Source organism: Meles meles, chromosome 6 (genome assembly GCF_922984935.1).
Source record: "Meles meles chromosome 6, mMelMel3.1 paternal haplotype, whole genome shotgun sequence".
NCBI classification, from domain to species: Eukaryota; Metazoa; Chordata; class Mammalia; order Carnivora; family Mustelidae; genus Meles; species Meles meles.
The window spans coordinates 19,459,909-19,477,137 of NC_060071.1; the positions used below are offsets into that span (position 1 = coordinate 19,459,909).

A 17,229-nucleotide genomic window follows, 5' to 3' on the forward strand; every position below is an offset into this window, starting at 1 on the left:
ATGTCCCATGTTGTGGAAGATGAGTTGTTTTTTTTTTAAGATTTTATTTATTTATTTGACAGACAGAGATCACAAGTAGGCAGAGAGGCAGGCAGAGGGAGAGGGAGAAGCAGACTCCCCGCTGAGCAGGGAGCCCAGTGAGGGCTTGATCCCAGGACCTGGGATCATGACCCAAGCCGAAGGCAGTCACTTCATTGACTGAGCCCCCCAGGCCCCCCAGAAGATGAGTTTTAATGGATACAGCATATAGGGCCATGGGTCATTTCTTTTTTTCACTCATTTCTTTTGTGAGATAGTTAATAAATATAAAAGAGGCCATTAGCATATATACATTTAAATAGTAATTATAATTTGAATATTCGGGTAAAGCAACAGAATCTGTACAGCACCCCAGAGATCCTTTTCTTAACAGATTCAACAACCAGCCTATCTTTATGGTAATTCTTTCCTTTTTATGCTTAGTAGTTTTACCATGTTTGGATTCATCTCCAGACAACATTGTTTAATTTGGCTGTTTTTTTAATTTTATGTGAATGGAAACATACAGTCATGTCCTCGTGCTGACTTTTCATTCCTTGGTGGATTTGTCTAGGGTTGCACGTGACAATAGTTCATTAGCTTTTGTTGCTAGATAGTATTCCTTATCTCTCTATATACTACTCTGTTCATCTACATTTATTGTTTGGAAACCTTGGAGTTATTTCCAATATTGACAAATTATTCCAATATTCAATTCATTGAACAATGAACATTATAGTGAGCATTCTTGTATATGAATCCTAGTGCGCACATGCATTTCTTCTGGGTACGGAGCTATGAGAAGAATTGCTCCTAAGACAATATGTGTGTCATCAACTTGATGAGATAATGCCAGACTTGTTTCCAACGTGTTTGTCCCAATATACATTCCTGTCGACAGTGGCTCAGCCCTCAGTCCTCCCTGTGTTCACCAACACTAGGTATCATTCATTAGACTTGAAAATGTTTTATTCCTGTAACGGTGTGTAAGAGTATCTCATTGTGGCTTTAGTTTGGGTGCTCCTGATTACTGACAAACTGGGTGTCTTTTCATGCTTATTGGCCCTTTGAATTCCCTTCATGGTAGAATTCCTGTTGAGATCTTTCTCCCATTTGCAGTGGGTTGCCTGTCTTGTTCCTATTGGCTTATAGGAGTGCTTTATGTATTCTAATATAAGTATTTTGTCAATTACATGTGTTGCAAATATCTTCTCTTGGTCTATGACTTATATTTTTATTCCTTTTATGATGCCTTTTGATATGAATGAGTTTATTAGACTTTGCCTTTATGGTAAGTACATTCTTAGGATCTTGTTTAAGAAACCCTTCTTAGCCCCAAGATCCAGAAGATATTCTCCCATGTTACTTTGTTTTCACATTCAGGTTTTTAATACATTCTGCCTAGGGCACAAGTTTGGGGTCTCATTCTACTCAACTGTCCTGGCACCATTTGTTGTGAAGTCAGTCCTTTCCCGCAGATCCACAGGTCACCCTGTAACAATTCCTGTGTCCATGTGCGCAGACCTGCTTCTGAGCTGTCTAGTCCATCCCAATGATCTATCTATCTGCCCAGCCTTTACTTAAACAGTCCCTATTGCAGAAAAGTATGGCAGAATCATGTTCTGAAGACAAGTGTTTCCTCCTACACCACTATATCTGGTTACCCCAAGTTGTTCCCTCATTCAAACAGCAGGCCTATGAGACATCCATTTCCTCAAAGGATGGTTGTTGCAGCAGAACATAGATGATAAACAGCCAAGGTTCTTGACTTTTCATTTTGGAAAGGATGCAGATAAGTCAGAGCCAGTATCTCATGCCCATGGGATGACATAAGCTCCCTTAGATGAGGAGAAGGAGAAGCAAGGGGCAGAGCAGACATTGGAGTAGGCTTCCTGCCTGCCGTCTCTCTTGAACCCTTAATTTCTTGGGACTCTAGGAGCAGAGGGAACCAATGCCCCCATCCTGAGTAGTACTGGAGATATTAGCAATATCCTTCTGCCTGGCGATGCTGGAACAGTGGAGCTGAGAGGCTCGGGGACACCTGGGTGGTGCAGTTGGTTGAGCAGCGTCCAACCCTTGATTTTGGTGCAGGTCATGATTGGGAGGTTGTGAGATATGCCCCGAGTGCAGAGTCTGCTTGAGGCTCTACCTCTCCCTCTGCCCGTCCCCCACACTCTCTCTAAAATGAATAAATATGGAGTTCCTGGGTGGCTCAGTGGGTTAAAGCCTCTGTCTTCGGCTCAGGTCATGATCCCAGGGTCCTGAGATCGAGCCCCGCATCGGACTCTCTGCTCAGCAGGGAGCCTGCTTCCCTTCCTCTCTCTCTGCCTGCCTCTCTGCCTGCTTGTGATCTCTGTCTGTCAAATAAATAAAAACAAAAAACAAAACAAAAAAACCTTTAAAAAATAAATAAAATGAATAAATACATCTTTTAAAAGATGTGACCTGAATATGGTTTCCTGAATATGACAAGTGGCACAATCAGACTGAGAAAGGGTGTCCCATGAAGGGAGGCCTCACAGTGAAGGACACAAGAGTGGGACCCACGGCCGAGTCCAGTGGCTGGGACACCTCAGGGGACATTCTGCTCTACAAAACCTCCTGTATCTTTGTCAGGTTTTGGTATGGGGGGTTATGCTGGCCTTAAAAATGAAATTGGGTTCCTCCTCTCTCCTAATAGTTTCTGTGAGGTTGGTTATCATTGCATTTTTTAAAATGCTTATCAACAGGTTTTATTTTTTAAGTTTTTTCTTTATTTTTTAGTCTATTCATCTCACATCAATTTTGGTTGTGTTTTTAAATGTGTCCATTTCATCTTTGTTATTAGATTTATTAGCATAAAGTTACTATTCTCTTATTACTCCTTTACTAGCTGTAGGATCTGTAGTGATAGCCTCTGTTTCATTTCTGATACTGGTAAATTGTGTTTCGTTCTCTTGTTTTCTTGATCAGTTTTGCAGTGGTTTGTTAATTTCTTTAATCTTAAAGAAAAAAAAACTTTTTGTAGTTTTCAATGTGCTATTATGTCTATCCAGTGAATTCTTCCTTCAGATGTATTTTTCAGCATACCCATGAAATTCTTTTTTCTTTTTTCTATTTCTCAATTAAGATTCTCCATATAGTCATTCCTCTAATATTTTATACTTGCTGTATTAAAGACATATCTGATAATATGAATATCTGGCTTATTTCAGGGCTGTTTCTACAGCCTGAATTTTCTCTTGACCATAGGTCACTTTTCTCTGTTTTTTTCACATATGTCTCCTAATCAAAAGTTACCAGTCTGGTGTGGCAGCCAGACAACCATCAAATCTTGATAAGAAGCCCCCAGTTAAGTATTAGAACTCAGCAGGGTGTGGTGCAAAGGGGGTTCAGAATGCGAATGGGGAGCCAGACCTAAAACTCTGCCCAAGGCACTAGGAAAGATTTGACTGAGAGGGAAATTCTAGACCTCATATATGACATTGTACAAACTCTGGAGTCTGTTATCTTCCTCTGAAGAGTGTTGATCTTTTTGAATACCTGACTGTTACATTCCTTGCTGATCATCTCGATTTTGTAGAGGCTTGTTTTTCACACTTATTGGGAGAAATCTATTTTGATTTTGCCACTGGTCTTAGGATAACTCTGAGACATAGTCTTTGCTCCGAATACACTGCCCCTTTGGGGCCTCGATGAAAATCCCCAGGTGTTTGTGAAGCTCCTTCAATTAAGTGGGATTCTAACTCCAAACTCTGCCTCCACTGCAGTGAGAAGCAGCTGAAATTTTCTGATTAGCCTTTCCTGCCTGACAACTGCTGCCCTACACCATGTGCCTTGTTCTGCTGCCAGCACAGGAGTTAACTCTGGGAGCAGAGTCGATGTGTGGATTTGGGGCTTCCCTCCTCCACATCTCCCTGCTTCCTGGGATTTCCTTCTTCTGCTACCAGCTGCTCTGTCAACTCTAAACTTCATTCTCTGACACCTCAAGCCAATAACAGCTGAACTTTCTGGATCCCTACCACACCTCCCCTCTTCCTTCCCCTGCCCCCTGTGGCCAGGAGGATGCCCTCCAGGAAGAGCAGGATAAAATAACATGTGGAATTACAACAATATGTAGTTCTCGCCACTTAAGGGGCAAATCTCTTCTGGTATCTGCCTGATTTTTGTCACTCTAGTGCCTTCAAATCTTTAAATATTTTTTCTGTGTGTGTGCATGTGTGTGCACATAGGTGTGTGTGTGTGTGTGTGTGTGTGTGTGCATGTTTGCTACTTTGCCCATAGTTTATCATCACTATCCATGGGAGAGTGAGTCTGATACAAGGCACTCCACCATTACTAGACCTTTCATTCTTCTGAATACTGTGTATTTTGGGAAAAAAAAAAAAGAGAGAGAGAGAGAGAGAAGTTTTTACTCTATCTACGTTGAATTGTGTATTTGGAGAATCTTAAAAAAATTCAGCATTTAAAAAGGTAGAGAAAAAGCAAAAGATAAAGTATTTATGCATTCTGCCCTTTTCTGTGGTTCTGAAAACACCCTCATTCAGTGGGTTCCCCCATCCTGGTACTCTAAATTGAGCACCGTACATTCCCTGACAAGGAGATACACTGCCTCCCCCTCCCTCCCCACCCCCCGAGACGTGGCTTTTGGAAAAAAGGCTGATCTGGTGTGAATTTTGGATCTGCCTTTTATTAGCTCGGTGACCTTGGACATGTCCCCTAAACTCTCTGAGCTTCCATTCCTCCCCTATAAACTGAGGTCAGAAGACTGATCTCACAGGGATGGAGGGAGCAGCCAAGGAAGTAACATATAAAGCGCCTGGCTCTTAGTACCTCTTCCATAAACGTCCGTTTCATGACTCGAGAGGGAGAGCATGCCACGTCTCTGAAGTAAGCTTCTTGTTCTTCCAGTTCTTACTGAAAGCTGTTTGATTGTTTTCACCTAAAAACTGAATGTTCCAGGCTGTCTGCATAGAAATACTTCATCTTGGTTGTTAATTCCCTTTGGCAAATAAGCCAGCCAAGAGCCTAGAATAGAAGTCAAGGGAAACCGTCGCCGGCTACACCGCACGACCGGCCAGGCCCCTGGTGGCTCACAAAGGTGAGCGAGCCTCGGTCTGGGCCAGTCTGCTGCGGGAGCCAGACAACCGGCAGCGGCCGGCCAGAAGCCCCCAGTGAGGAGCCAGGGCCTACAAAGGTGGGTAAAGGGGGCCTCGGATGGGTGCGGGGGCAGGAGGGAGCTCCACTTAAGGGGACCAGACAGGCCCGAGCCCGAGGGCCACACCGTCACAGAACCTGCACATTTGCCAGAGACAGAGCAGGACTTCCAAGCGCAGAAAGCCATTTGGGCCAACTGGCCCTTTTAAGAGCAATTTCCTGTCTCCTCTTGGGTAGGGAGGCGTGGTGATGGGGGCAGGGGTTGCTGGGCTCAGAAAAAGCTGGAAAGACAGAGGAGAGGCCGGCCAGGCACAGCTGCTGCCGTGGGGCATTCAGGCCTGGATGTCTGGACTGGAACCGGGGTCGCCTCTAAGCAGAAGAGGACAGATACGGTTTGTCTTTTTTTAAGAAGAGTCCGCTGGCCGAGAAGCTGCTGGACCGGAGGAGCAGGAAATGGGCAGGACCTGCCGGATCCCGGCAGCTTTGTGGGGAGACGATGGGGTTGGGGGGGCCACCCTGGTGACCTTAGCTCCAGGAGGGATTGTGAGTTTTGATGAATCACTGGATATGGGTCTGGAAGGATTTTGGAGCAAGTGCAATTTCTAGGTGGGGACACGGTGTATGCGTGCGGGGGGTGGGGGCAGCAGGGGGGTGGGACATGTTAACTGAAACAGAATGACAGGTGCTGAATGAACCAGGTTCTGTGAATTCTCTTGTCAGGCTCATGAGGTCACCCTAACTGCCCTCTTCAGAGCAGGAAGCCAGGCCCTGGCCCTGGGGACATGCCCGAGGTCCCGTGGTGGCTGGCAGAGGCACCCATCGTCTGTGGGCCTGACCGCAACCAGTGCAAACCAGCTGCTGTGCTGGGAAGGCCAACTCCAAACAGATATGGAAAGGAAAGAAGTCCTGACGTGCACCTTTCACCATCTCCGGGGATATAAATACTCCCACCTGGGGCCGCTCGCAGTCTACTGGACCCACGTGGGGTCACTGAATGTGGGTTTGGGGAGAGATGCCCGCTCCAGCCCACCGCGGACCCAAACCCAGCTCTGCCTGGTTCTGAGACCGCGCCTCTCCCTGCAGTGTGCCAAGCCAAACACCTCACCCTGAGGCCAATTCTTTGTATTTTTATGCCCTGCCCTTCATCCCGAACTCTCCCAGGTTTAGAGCAGGGCATCAGCTGGGTTATAAGGAACAGCGTGGTGGCATCACTGTCCCACATCTGTCCCCACCACCAGCTGCGAATCTAGCTCCCACAGAGACATTTTGCTGAGCGAGCCCAGGGTATAGTGCAGGGCCCCCCTCGAATCTGGTTCCCGTGTTGCCTGAGGAGCCCTGCTCCGGGCACCCCTACCTACATTGGCAGGACAGAGGGCAGCTCGCCGTTCGGAATGCTGCCATGGTGGCATCTCGTCCCTGCTGTCCCAGGTCACACATGGGTTTGGTTTGCACAGCGCCTGTCCCCGAAGCTGGCAACTCTGTACCCTTTGTGACAAGTCTAAGACAGCCTCTGGGGCCTTGGAGTTGCCAAGCCTGTGAACGTCGGGACGTGTCACACGTTCTCCCCGGTCTTGTAGTTTGTGGCCATTTTCCTCCTAGTTTGAGACTGTGTGGAGGCAGAAAAAGGCAAACACACGGAGTCAGAAATAGGGCAAGCAAAGCCCCCCACCCTCCACCCTGGCCATGCACTTCTGTGGGTGAGGAGGGGACAGGCTACAGTGATTCTGTGATAAACTCACCTCTCAAAGCAACTTGGGGGTAGCTGTTTGCTGCAGCCATGACTGCTGTGGGGGAAGGCATCGTTGGGCCCTCAGCCGGGAGGTGAGAAGGGATGACATGACCCTGCAGGGCGCGAGCTAACTGGAGGGTCCCCATGGGGTGGGTAGTGGGAGCCAAGCATCCTCCCAGCTCGGGTAAGACCTGGCAGCTAAGTCCAAGCTCCTGCGCAGGCCCAGTGGCCAAGATGGCCCAGCGACTCCCCACAGGCCCATGGGACGCCCTCTGGGGCTGAACAGGGCTCTCCCATGCTACCAGGCAGGCGGGCCGTAAACGTCCCATCCTCTCTGTGGCCCAGCCAGGGACTGCCATTATCACCCGCTCAGGGAAACTGGGCCTGACGAGTTTTTGCCGGAAGGCACGTCCTTTGGGGAGCAGGAAAGGCCCATCCCCAAATCTAATTTTCAAGAAGGCCCATGAATCATGACCTCAACTGCTCGTTGCCAATGACTGTATGGTGAACCACCTCAGCCCTCTGTCCTCTCCAGACCGGGGACAAGCCTTCCTTGAGCCCGAGACCGGTTCTCAGAGATCTCTGACTCACTGGGGCTGGCAGAAAGGGGTCTCCCCCTTTCCTTTGCTAACGAGGAGACGCCACACGCACATCTCCCCTCATCTCGGGCTCTCTAAGCCCAGGCCCTAAACCAGCCCACAGCCAATACCACCCTCAAATCTAGTCGTGCGCTTTGGCTTCCAAGCACCCCAGATGCCAAGTGACAATAAATTATAATTATGACAATACATAACGAGTGCTCCTCACCTACTCAGAACATGGGAGAGTGCCTGGTGTCTTCATCTTTGAACACTGAAACTGATTCAAATGTACACGTTGCCCCCCTCCCCAGAATGCAGACTCCTTTCTGGCCACAGGCACAGAGGGAGGCTTGGTGCTTCGGGTCACGTCCACACCTCAGCGGCACGCCCATGGGCTTGTGAAGTCTTAGAAGGGCAGCTCTTATTGCAAGTGAGCCACGCCCCCTCTGAACCCCTGCCCTCCCGTCCCCTGGGAAGAAAGCCTGTGGCCCCGGAGCTGGAGAAATGTACCTTGTTCCCAAACAGGCCATCCCTCTGGAGCTCGACTCCCTTCAGCGGCTGATTCATCCCTAAATTCGTCTGCCTTTTCTCTCACTTTGGAGTGACTCAGTGGGGCAGTCACCAAGTTGGGTTTGTGGTCCTACTGTTCTCACGGGATGGTGTAACCAAGATTCCGGGTGTGACATTCCCTTAGTCTTTCTTGAAGGTCATTTCGCTGAGTACAAGGTTTTTTTTTTTTTTTTTTTAGGTTTAATTGGAATTGCTAGTAGGCACAAAATGTCAAGGTTGACCACGTCCAATACCAAATGGCTTCGTGTTAAGTCAGAAATAGCCAAACACCAGGTCCCTCACCCCTAGAGAGTCCCACTTCTGGAAATCTGCAAGTCTGATGGTCCAAGGACAGAATGGGCTGTGTGCCAGCAACACTGCCTGCCTTGCTTGTTATTTGGGATAGAATACGGGGCACTCGATGTGGTCAACATTGGGAAAGTTCTCAACTCTACACCGGAGACGGCAGCCATTAATGATGATTTCCAAGGACCAAAAGAGGGGTTTCAAGGGTGCGGCGGAGGAGCAGGGAGCAAGTTGCTACACTGCATGTACACCATGGCCTCAAAGTCTATGTTACAAAAACCCCAGAGGAATTTGCCAAAGCGGGAACAGGATGGTGCAGGAGGAAGGTCTCTCCTCCTTCTCAGTCTGAATATTTTGACTCAACTTCTCAGTATGCATATTTTCATACAGTGATTAATGACATAGTTATTCACAAAGGGAGATGGACTTTAAAAATACAAAATGCTTCCTTTCCAGCTCCTTGAATGTGCAATTTAGGAAATGTCTAGCTTTCAGGGGGCATTTGGAGACTGTGAGTAAGGGTTCCCCTTTAGTTTTATAACAGGAAGTGAGCCTTTGCCTAAAGACCTGAACTTCATTCAGAATTATATAAACATAAAGGTCACTTTGAGATTTGGCTAAAAGTGTTTTCCTTTCTCCAGTGGGACCGTGTGGGCCGCATCGAGCTAGGCACGAGGTGGGATGTGGCCCAATTTGGGTGGTGATCCCTGGTAAATCAGCAAGAGGGAAGGACAGGTGGTAGCCCAGAGGTGTCGCTGGCTTGATTGTGACAAACTGCTGGATGGAGAGAAATTCATCACAGATGCCTCGGCCCCCTTTAAACAGATTCCAGAGCTTGTCTAATTTGCATTATTAAATGACTTGATCAATTTCCTGTTACATTTTCTCATTAGAAATCAGTCAGGCATAACAACTCATTGTTTTAAAGGAAATGCAGCTAGGTAGGACGTTCTTTAAAGGACAAAATTTGGGTTTTGATTGTTGTAGTAAGACAGGAAAACCGTCATAACCAGAATATAATAAGTGGTAAGTGAATGCATTGAAAAAGTATCTGACAGGCACGTAAGTGGTTTTGCTGCCCTGATGACAAACGAGCCCCTAATCTCACTGGCCTTTTGGTTTCTGGTTGGAGATTTTTCTATTCCCACCTCCCTAGTCCCTCCACCAGCCCCATGCATCCCTGCAAAAAGCTCCAAACCCTGAAGCACAGCAAAACTAACAGGAGGTTTTCTCCTACTGGAAGTCATAGAAAACAAGTTGTTGTAATCTGATCTGACGCATTGCAACATTTACACTTTCGCTGCATTTATAACCAGTTTGACTAAGCAGGTTTGGTAGGAGCAGCCTTTTCCTTCAAGTGGAACAGAAGCCCATCCTTTGAGGGCTTGGGAAAGCACAGCAGGACCCACCAAGGTACGCAGAGCCCTGTGCAGCCACGTTAGCAGACAGATCCCCTCCCCACAGGCCCCCAGTCACTGGGGCACATAAGCTCCTTTGCAGCAGAGATTACAGCAATTTGTACGCAGTGACACAGCCTAATCCCCCAGGGCGGACGCCAGTGCAGGTGCAGGAGGGCTGGCCCTCATTTCCCTCCATGACAAGAAAGCATAAGGAGAGAGGTGGAAATCTGGGGCCAGTGCAGCGCCCCTGGGCAGCTGAGAGAGTCCGGCGGGAAGGCAGTCCCGCAGGCGTTCGCCTTCCTGGAGGACAGACGCTGGCATCGGAATGCCTCCGAAAACCCACCATCCCCCTTCCCTGTTGTCCTCCTCCAGCTGACCCTTCAAGGGCACAGAACTGAGGCAAACCATGACTGTCATCAAGCTCGATCACGCATGACAAAGGGTCCACGTCCCTAGTCTGTGGGGACTGAAGACGCGCTAGCCGTGTCCCCCGCACCTGCGGTCCGAGCGGCAGACAAAGCACAAGCCCGCGGAGCCACGGCGGAGGCCTGGTGAGCTTCGTGGAGAGGACAGGTCAAAACGCTGGTCAGGATGGCACAGAGGAAGGCGCAGAGATGGAGAACTTGACCCACTGGGCTGGTGGAGCTCGGGGAGACTAAAGAAAGCCGTTTCAGAGGGTCGGGGCTACTTCTGTGTCCTGAACTCAGGAAAGGTCCCAGCCGTGGTGCACCAGCAGCACCTGCCCCTTCTGCTCTCAGCACCTGGCAAGAGGGAACGCGCCTCCCTCCCTCCCAGGCTGCCAGCTTTGCAGCCAAAGGGGGACTGTCCCATGACGTGTACTTTGTGACCGCAGCCCTGTCTCCAAACATCAAAGCCCTGGGATGCTAGGGTCCGTGTGCATACTGTGGCCTCATGTTGGCCCAGAAGAGCAGTGCTGGGAAAGCGATCCCATCTCCCAGAGGAGAGGTGCACTCCACGTCTACCCCGCGAGACAGGGCTCTCCTACTCCCAACAGGCAGGGCTGCCACGCCACGCACCCACCCACAAGGCTTGGGAAGCCCACTCGGCCCCGCCTTGCCCTCCAGAAACATGTCCGCCAAGTCATCAGAGCTCCAGGTCCCTCTGTCTGGTAGCAAGAGTCTCACCCGCGGCCCTCCTGTCCAAGCAAACAAGCATGTGGTTTTCATCTGCATAAATGAATAATTTAAAATGCTACCGACCTAGTTCATCTGCGGTTCACACTGCCCCTTCCCCAGCAGGCCACACAGACCTGGTAGTTCTTCCAGGGCCCCCCGGGGCTGGATGGCTGGAGGGAGGAGGAAGGCTCCATTTCGCGCCTCTGCACCAGTGTGACCTTCCCCTTTCCAACCATCCTCCCCAGCAGTCTTCCTTTTTAAGTACTGTTAACAGGAGTTATCTGGTTTGTGGAGTTACGGGCCCTTTCAATACTTTTCCGTATTTAAAATACAGTAATGCACACGAAGTATAAAAGTAACAAGTGAAACAAAGAGCACAACTGGAAAGCCTTCAGAGCTTTGGGAGAAGCAGCCATTATGTCCAGGTCACGAGTGTGCGTGGGCCACATGGCCAGTGAATGCAGTGGCGAGGAGGCGGGCCACGTGGGCTTTCCACTGCCAGGAACACACAAGATGGAGAGGTGTGTGCTGACGGCAAGGCTGGGGACAGTGGAGGACACGGTCATCCTGGACAAGAGGGCTCGACATGCCTGGGGACCAAGGGAAGAGTCCAGTGATGAAGACATGATCACATGACCACAGAATTAAGTCTAGCCGTGTCACCTCTGCACTGAAAGGGTCCAGGGAGGCACCAGTGGATGATGGGAGAGTTTCAGTTGGCTCCTGGAGGGTCAGTCCAGTTGGCCAGCAGAGTGGTGTGCAGGGAGAGTTCCAGACTGAGGTCTGAGCAGGAAAGACCCTGATGTCCCCACGAACTCGGGAGCCCAGTTTGGTTGGAGGGGGTTCCTGAGGAGGGGGCCTACAGGGCCCACTCTCTTGGCAGGAAGGCATTCGGGGACCCTGGCCCAGCTGAACGAGGAGAGGCCAGGAGGAGAGGGAACCAGGAGAACAGTGGGCGCAGAGCCCAGGTGTGGCACGACCAGGGGAGGGGACCAGAAGGAAGGGGTCCAGCAGCCTTTCTATTTTTTTTTTTTTTTTTAAGATTCCATTTATTTATTTGGAGAGGGGGGAGGGAAGGGGAGCATGCAGGGGTGAAAGGTAGAGGGAGAAGAACAAGCAGACTGCCCACTGAGCAAGGAGCCCAATGTGGGGCTCAACCCCGAGATCATGACCTGAGCTGAAGGCAGATGCTTAACCGAATGAACCACCCCGGCGCCCCTCAGCGGAATCCTGAGGGAGGGAGGGCAGCACCTCCATACATACCCACATTGCATCAGGAAGAGGAAGAGACTTGAGCAAGAGTGGGAGTAGGAAGGAAATGGTGAACTTTAACAAAGCGTCACCATGATGCTGGACAGACATTCAAGCTCGGCAAGGCCATGGCTCATACACACCCCATCCTAAAGCCCGACGGCTGGCTATTATGATAGAGAATTTAAATTACTTTGTCATCAAGGTGTATACTGTGCTCTTCCTTACTGAGGAATAAAAATGTGTCTCTCTCCGAAGAAAAACTAAACATTCCCACCAAGTAAATGACAATTAGGCTGAATGACAGCAATTCCTACTGAGAGCACGATATTATTATACTGGGTCTCAACTGTCATTACACGGTAAGTAGCTGTCCTGGGAGGGGGACTGGGTTCCACGAAGCCTGCTACCTTGACATCAAAGGTCTTACTTTTTTTGATTCTTGGATTATATAGCAACTGTACACAATTTATCCGGTAGTTAGATCTACCCTAAAGCCCTGAGAGTGTTTGTGCACACAGCCTCATGTGGGCAGCTGTTACGATGCCCACTGCAGGGCCCACCCCGGGGGCAGGAAGGTGCATGAGTACAAAGAAGCCAGATGAGGCTGAGAATGGGTTTGAAGACCCTTGTTCTAGGGAACACAGATTCAGCAAGCTGAGGAAGAACATGGGACAAATTCGTTCCACGGGAAAACAGAGGAAGAGGCACTTGGAGGTTTCACTGCACACTCAAACTGCAGTCTACACAAAATATTCCCCTCAAATAACTTGGAAACCTTTAGAAATCAGTGTTTCAGTTTTTTACTCTCCAAATGTAATACAATTTTTTTTAGCTAAAATGGGAGTAATGAAAGAAAATGGTCCTGAAAAGTACAATAGAAAAATACTGTTCACTGGTTTATTTTCCCGAATGAGAAATAGACTATTTACAAATGAGCAGATCTCCAACGATGTGCATTAAAATGGCAAGTCTATTACTGACTGAAATCTAAATGAAAAAAAAAACAAACACAAACAATTTATTAAGGCACATTTGATCTGTGAGTTGAAAACAAACAAAATGTTCTGGTGTCATGACAGACTTCATTTCACTTTTGTCCCCAAAACATGCGAGCACCGAAATTGTCAAAGAACACTTAGTATTTAGTAAAACAGAAAGGAATGTAAAAATTGAGGAGGGAAAAAGCGTTTTCAAAAGGAAATCTTTGGAGATCAGTTTACTGCAAATAAAAGAACACTAAACACACTCCTGATACACATAAATACTAATAACTAACAGGTACTGGAGAAATGACAGAGCTCTAAACAATAGATATTAAATAAATTAAAGGTATTTCGAATACAAAGAATAAAACAAAACAGTAATTAAAGAATGAAACAACCATCTCCATCAACAATGTAACACAGATTAGATGAAGTGAACAAAACCAAAATACATTTTCCCCCAATGTTTCCATTAGGGCAGGTTTTTGTTTCTGTTTTAGCTTGTGTACGTTAGATTTATTACAATAATTCTTCTTTGTCATTCTAAATATTAATAATAGTTTACCCTTTAAAGAGAAGCGTCAGGAAGAGGGGGAAAAAAAACCAAAAAGACAACAAATCCTTCTTGGAATTGAATGCCAGGTCCGTTAAGCCACACGAACAACCACAAGAACAGCCACACGTCTAACTGTGCCGCTCCTTCTCCCCCTGCTTTTAAAACAATACGTGACCATGACGAGCACAAGTATGGGGGAAAGAATCAATTTTGGAATGCTCTCCCGACGGTGATGATACGGCTATTAATCACATTTCCTTATTTTACAACTGGAACACGAAATGGCTTGGGAAAAAAAAAATTGTCGTTAAAAAAAAAAGACAAAAGGTAGAATCTGTGCAATGGTAACAGTTACAACAAAACATTTATCAGAGTTACAGTGTTCTGTTACAATAATACTTTGCAGAACGGTCATGTTTTCTGCCAGAGGACTGGGGGGGGGGGGGGGAGGGTCGTCTGAAAAGGAAATGCATAAAAGAACAAAACCAAACAAGTTTTGTTCATCAGGTACATTTCAAGTCATCGTTAAGCAGGTCTGCTACACAACGTTCAGCAAGAAAATGTGTTCAAAGGCAAACATGATCACATTTTTGTTCAAAAAGCTCAATCATCAAGGAGTTCTTTGTAAGAAAATCATGTGTAAAATATATCCTTGTATGGACTTCAAAAACTGATCATACAAAAAAATTTTTGAAAAATAAATTAGATAATTAAAAACGTCTCTTCCAGCAGAGCTAGACGTTAGGCTGTCCTCATGGAGCCATTATTGCTGTTTTTACTGTAACTTGGGTCATGTTTTTCCAGCCACATCTCAGCTAGCTGCTGCGTGGACCCATATGTGGACGCTTTGGACCCCAAGCACATTTTGTACTGTTTGGGATCGAGATTGGGATCACAAAAGACAGGATGGTGGACATGGACCACTCCTACTTCTTGGCTTCTGAACGTTTTCAAACCTGCCTGGACAACCTTGTTGAAAAGGTCCACATCCTCGAGCCCCCAGCCCTGGATGGAAATGTCAAAGCCACCGACTCGGACAAGATCGCCCTTATAAATGCAAGTAATACCAAACCCATAGTTTCTCCAGAAGCCAGTTTTCTGAGTGAAGGCAAAATGGTTATCACTGGGAGCTTTCCCATTATAAACAATCTTTGGATCGTACTGGCTAAAGATGATTGGAAAATATATTTGTTGGCCCAGAACTGTATTTGCTCGACACCGCTGAAGGAACTCTGTAGTAAACACGAGGTCAACATCACAGAAAAACAGCAAAGATTCGTTATTGAACTGGGAAGACCCCACTTCAAGGGCCAGAGCTCTCGAAAACTCTCCAGACACGGGCAGAATCTGCATGTCCGCTTTGGGGTACTTGATGCGATAATCTCTCATGAGTTCAACTTGTTTGGCCTTGTCGGGGTTGGAGTCAGAATTGAAAAGCAGAACCACGAGCTTGACGTTCTGATTGGGAATGAGACACGTCTTCTCAAAGTTTCCCATAAATCTCACAAACATGTCGAAACGCCCAGACAACGGAATCAAGATATTTATCTTTTTCTCTTTGGGTTCTTTGTGCTCGTTCTTTGACCCAGAGAGCTGAAAGGGCACGAGCTTCTTGAGGGAATTGGAGAGAAAGGACAAGGACCCAGACTCCTGATTGATCTTGCTGGCCAGCTCCGCGGCGTCCAGCTCCTCGTGCTCCACGAACTGGATCCTGCTGAAGGTCTGCTGCAGGTACGCGTGTCTCCGCACGGGCACGGTCATCTTCTTCCCCTTGTGCTTCCTGTAGAGGAGCAGCAGGTCCAGGACATACTCAGCCCCATACATAGGGTTCACCCGGCGGTAGCCGTACTGTATCTCCTTGAAGTCGATGATGCGCCCTCTGGTCTTGGCATTGGCGTTGATCATCTCCATGACCTGCATGACGATGTCATCCAGGGCCTCCCGCTGGGCAGAGTCCATGCCTCTGCGAGGGGGCTGGCCCTCGGCCGCAGAGTACAAGTACTTGCTGGTCAGAAACTCCCACTCCAGAATCTCCTCCCGCTGGCGGGGCTGGAAGCGCATGAAGGAAGGCGGGATCCCCAGCTGGAGGTCCTCCTTGGGAACCTGGGTGTTGCTGTACCGGCCCATGAGCACCACCTCCCGGTGCAGCTGGACCGTGCGGTGGCGCAGCTCGGCGATCCTGCGGCTCAGCACGTAACTGTGCAGCCGGTACTGGTAGGGCGGGCTTTTGTTGGGGTGCAGGGTGATGGCTCGGTGGATTTTACTGTTATGGAGATCCCGAATGTACCCCTTCTTGTTCTGTTCGTAATTCTCATAAAAAAGCTGCTGCATCTGTTAAGAGAATAAACACAGAAATATGGCTATTTTAGTGTTATGTAACTCTGTTCCTCTATTTCTGTCGTTCCTTACACACCTGTATGGTCTTTAAAAAAAAAAAACCAAAACGCTAAATATCAGAAACCTTTGCAAATGAGCCACAGCATACCGGAGGCCTGAGGTAAAGCCCAATCTCCCGCAGTCCAATGAGATGAGAAGAAGAAGAAATGTAAACTGCTTCAAGAAAGAAGGCTCATCGATAAGCAGAGCTGGCCGACAGAATTCTGCGGGCAAACAGAAGTGTGAGAAAGTTTTCTTACAGGAAAAGGGTGATCCTGAGACCGCAGGGCACCGAGCTGCGCACCTGGAGGAAAGGCCCTCTGTGTCCCCACCACGCCCCTGCAAGGAACCCAAGCGCCAAGGCCCCCTCCCCTCGCTGAAGGCTGGCACCCAATGGGAGCTGCTGTCCTTCTGGAACAGCAGACCCTGCAGCAACGTCTAGGAATACTGCACTGACAGAGTGAAAAGGAAAGCTCCTGGAGTAGACCTGACCCAGGATTAATGCCGCTGCCAGTGAGCTAAAGAGAAGGAAAGAGAAAGAGGCCAGCCATCGGGAGGGGGATGCCATCTGTGACACCAAGACACTGGCTCACTGGAAGTGCACGTGCTGAAAATCCTTTCAAATGCCCGCGAGTTCCTGTGTCAAGTGCGCCCCTCCCCCACAGCCTCTGTGTAGGTAGGGGTGGAGGGGTAGGGTGGAGGGGTGGGGTGGGGGAGAGGGATAAGTCCTCTGTGCTCAGCACCAGCACAGCGACAGGCTCAGAAATGTTGAGGTTAGAGGCAGGCAATGCGAGGGGACTCGTTATTCCACCAACTCGCCCCCTGTCCTACGATACAGGTTTGGGGGCAGGGAGGACAAAGGGTGGCAGTCCATCAGCCCCAACGGGGGGCATGTTCCCTCAAGTTAGACAGGGAGTGTACTTAATTCCCTTGTACATCCGAGCAACAAGATGATTGATGAGTGTCTACAAGACCTTCTGGAACAAAGAATTAAAACCTACAAAAAACATTACAATGAGTCCCGCTACATTTGTGGTTCATTTTTGGGTTTTGTTCATATTGCTAAATACTAACTCTTGATAGGGTGATAAGTATTTGAACCAGGCAGTTTACTTATTTACCTTTGGAAAGTCGTATTTTTTACTTTTTTCTTTCCCGACACACAGCAATCACCGTAACAGAAAAGCGCAGGTTAGCATGTTTAC

At 48.3% G+C, this 17,229-nt stretch overlaps 1 protein-coding gene across 1 annotated transcript in view; it reads right to left on the reverse strand.

Annotated features, from left to right (window-relative positions):
- Positions 1–13,310: 13,310 nt before the first annotated feature.
- The window catches only part of CHSY1 (chondroitin sulfate synthase 1), a 70,691-nt gene continuing 66,772 nt past the window's right edge, over positions 13,311–17,229 (reverse strand). Inside the window, exon 3 of the mRNA XM_046010201.1 lies at positions 13,311–15,979. Within this exon, the coding sequence (XP_045866157.1) occupies positions 14,390–15,979 (1,590 nt within the window). The 3' untranslated portion in view covers positions 13,311–14,389. The remainder of the gene's footprint in view (positions 15,980–17,229) is intronic.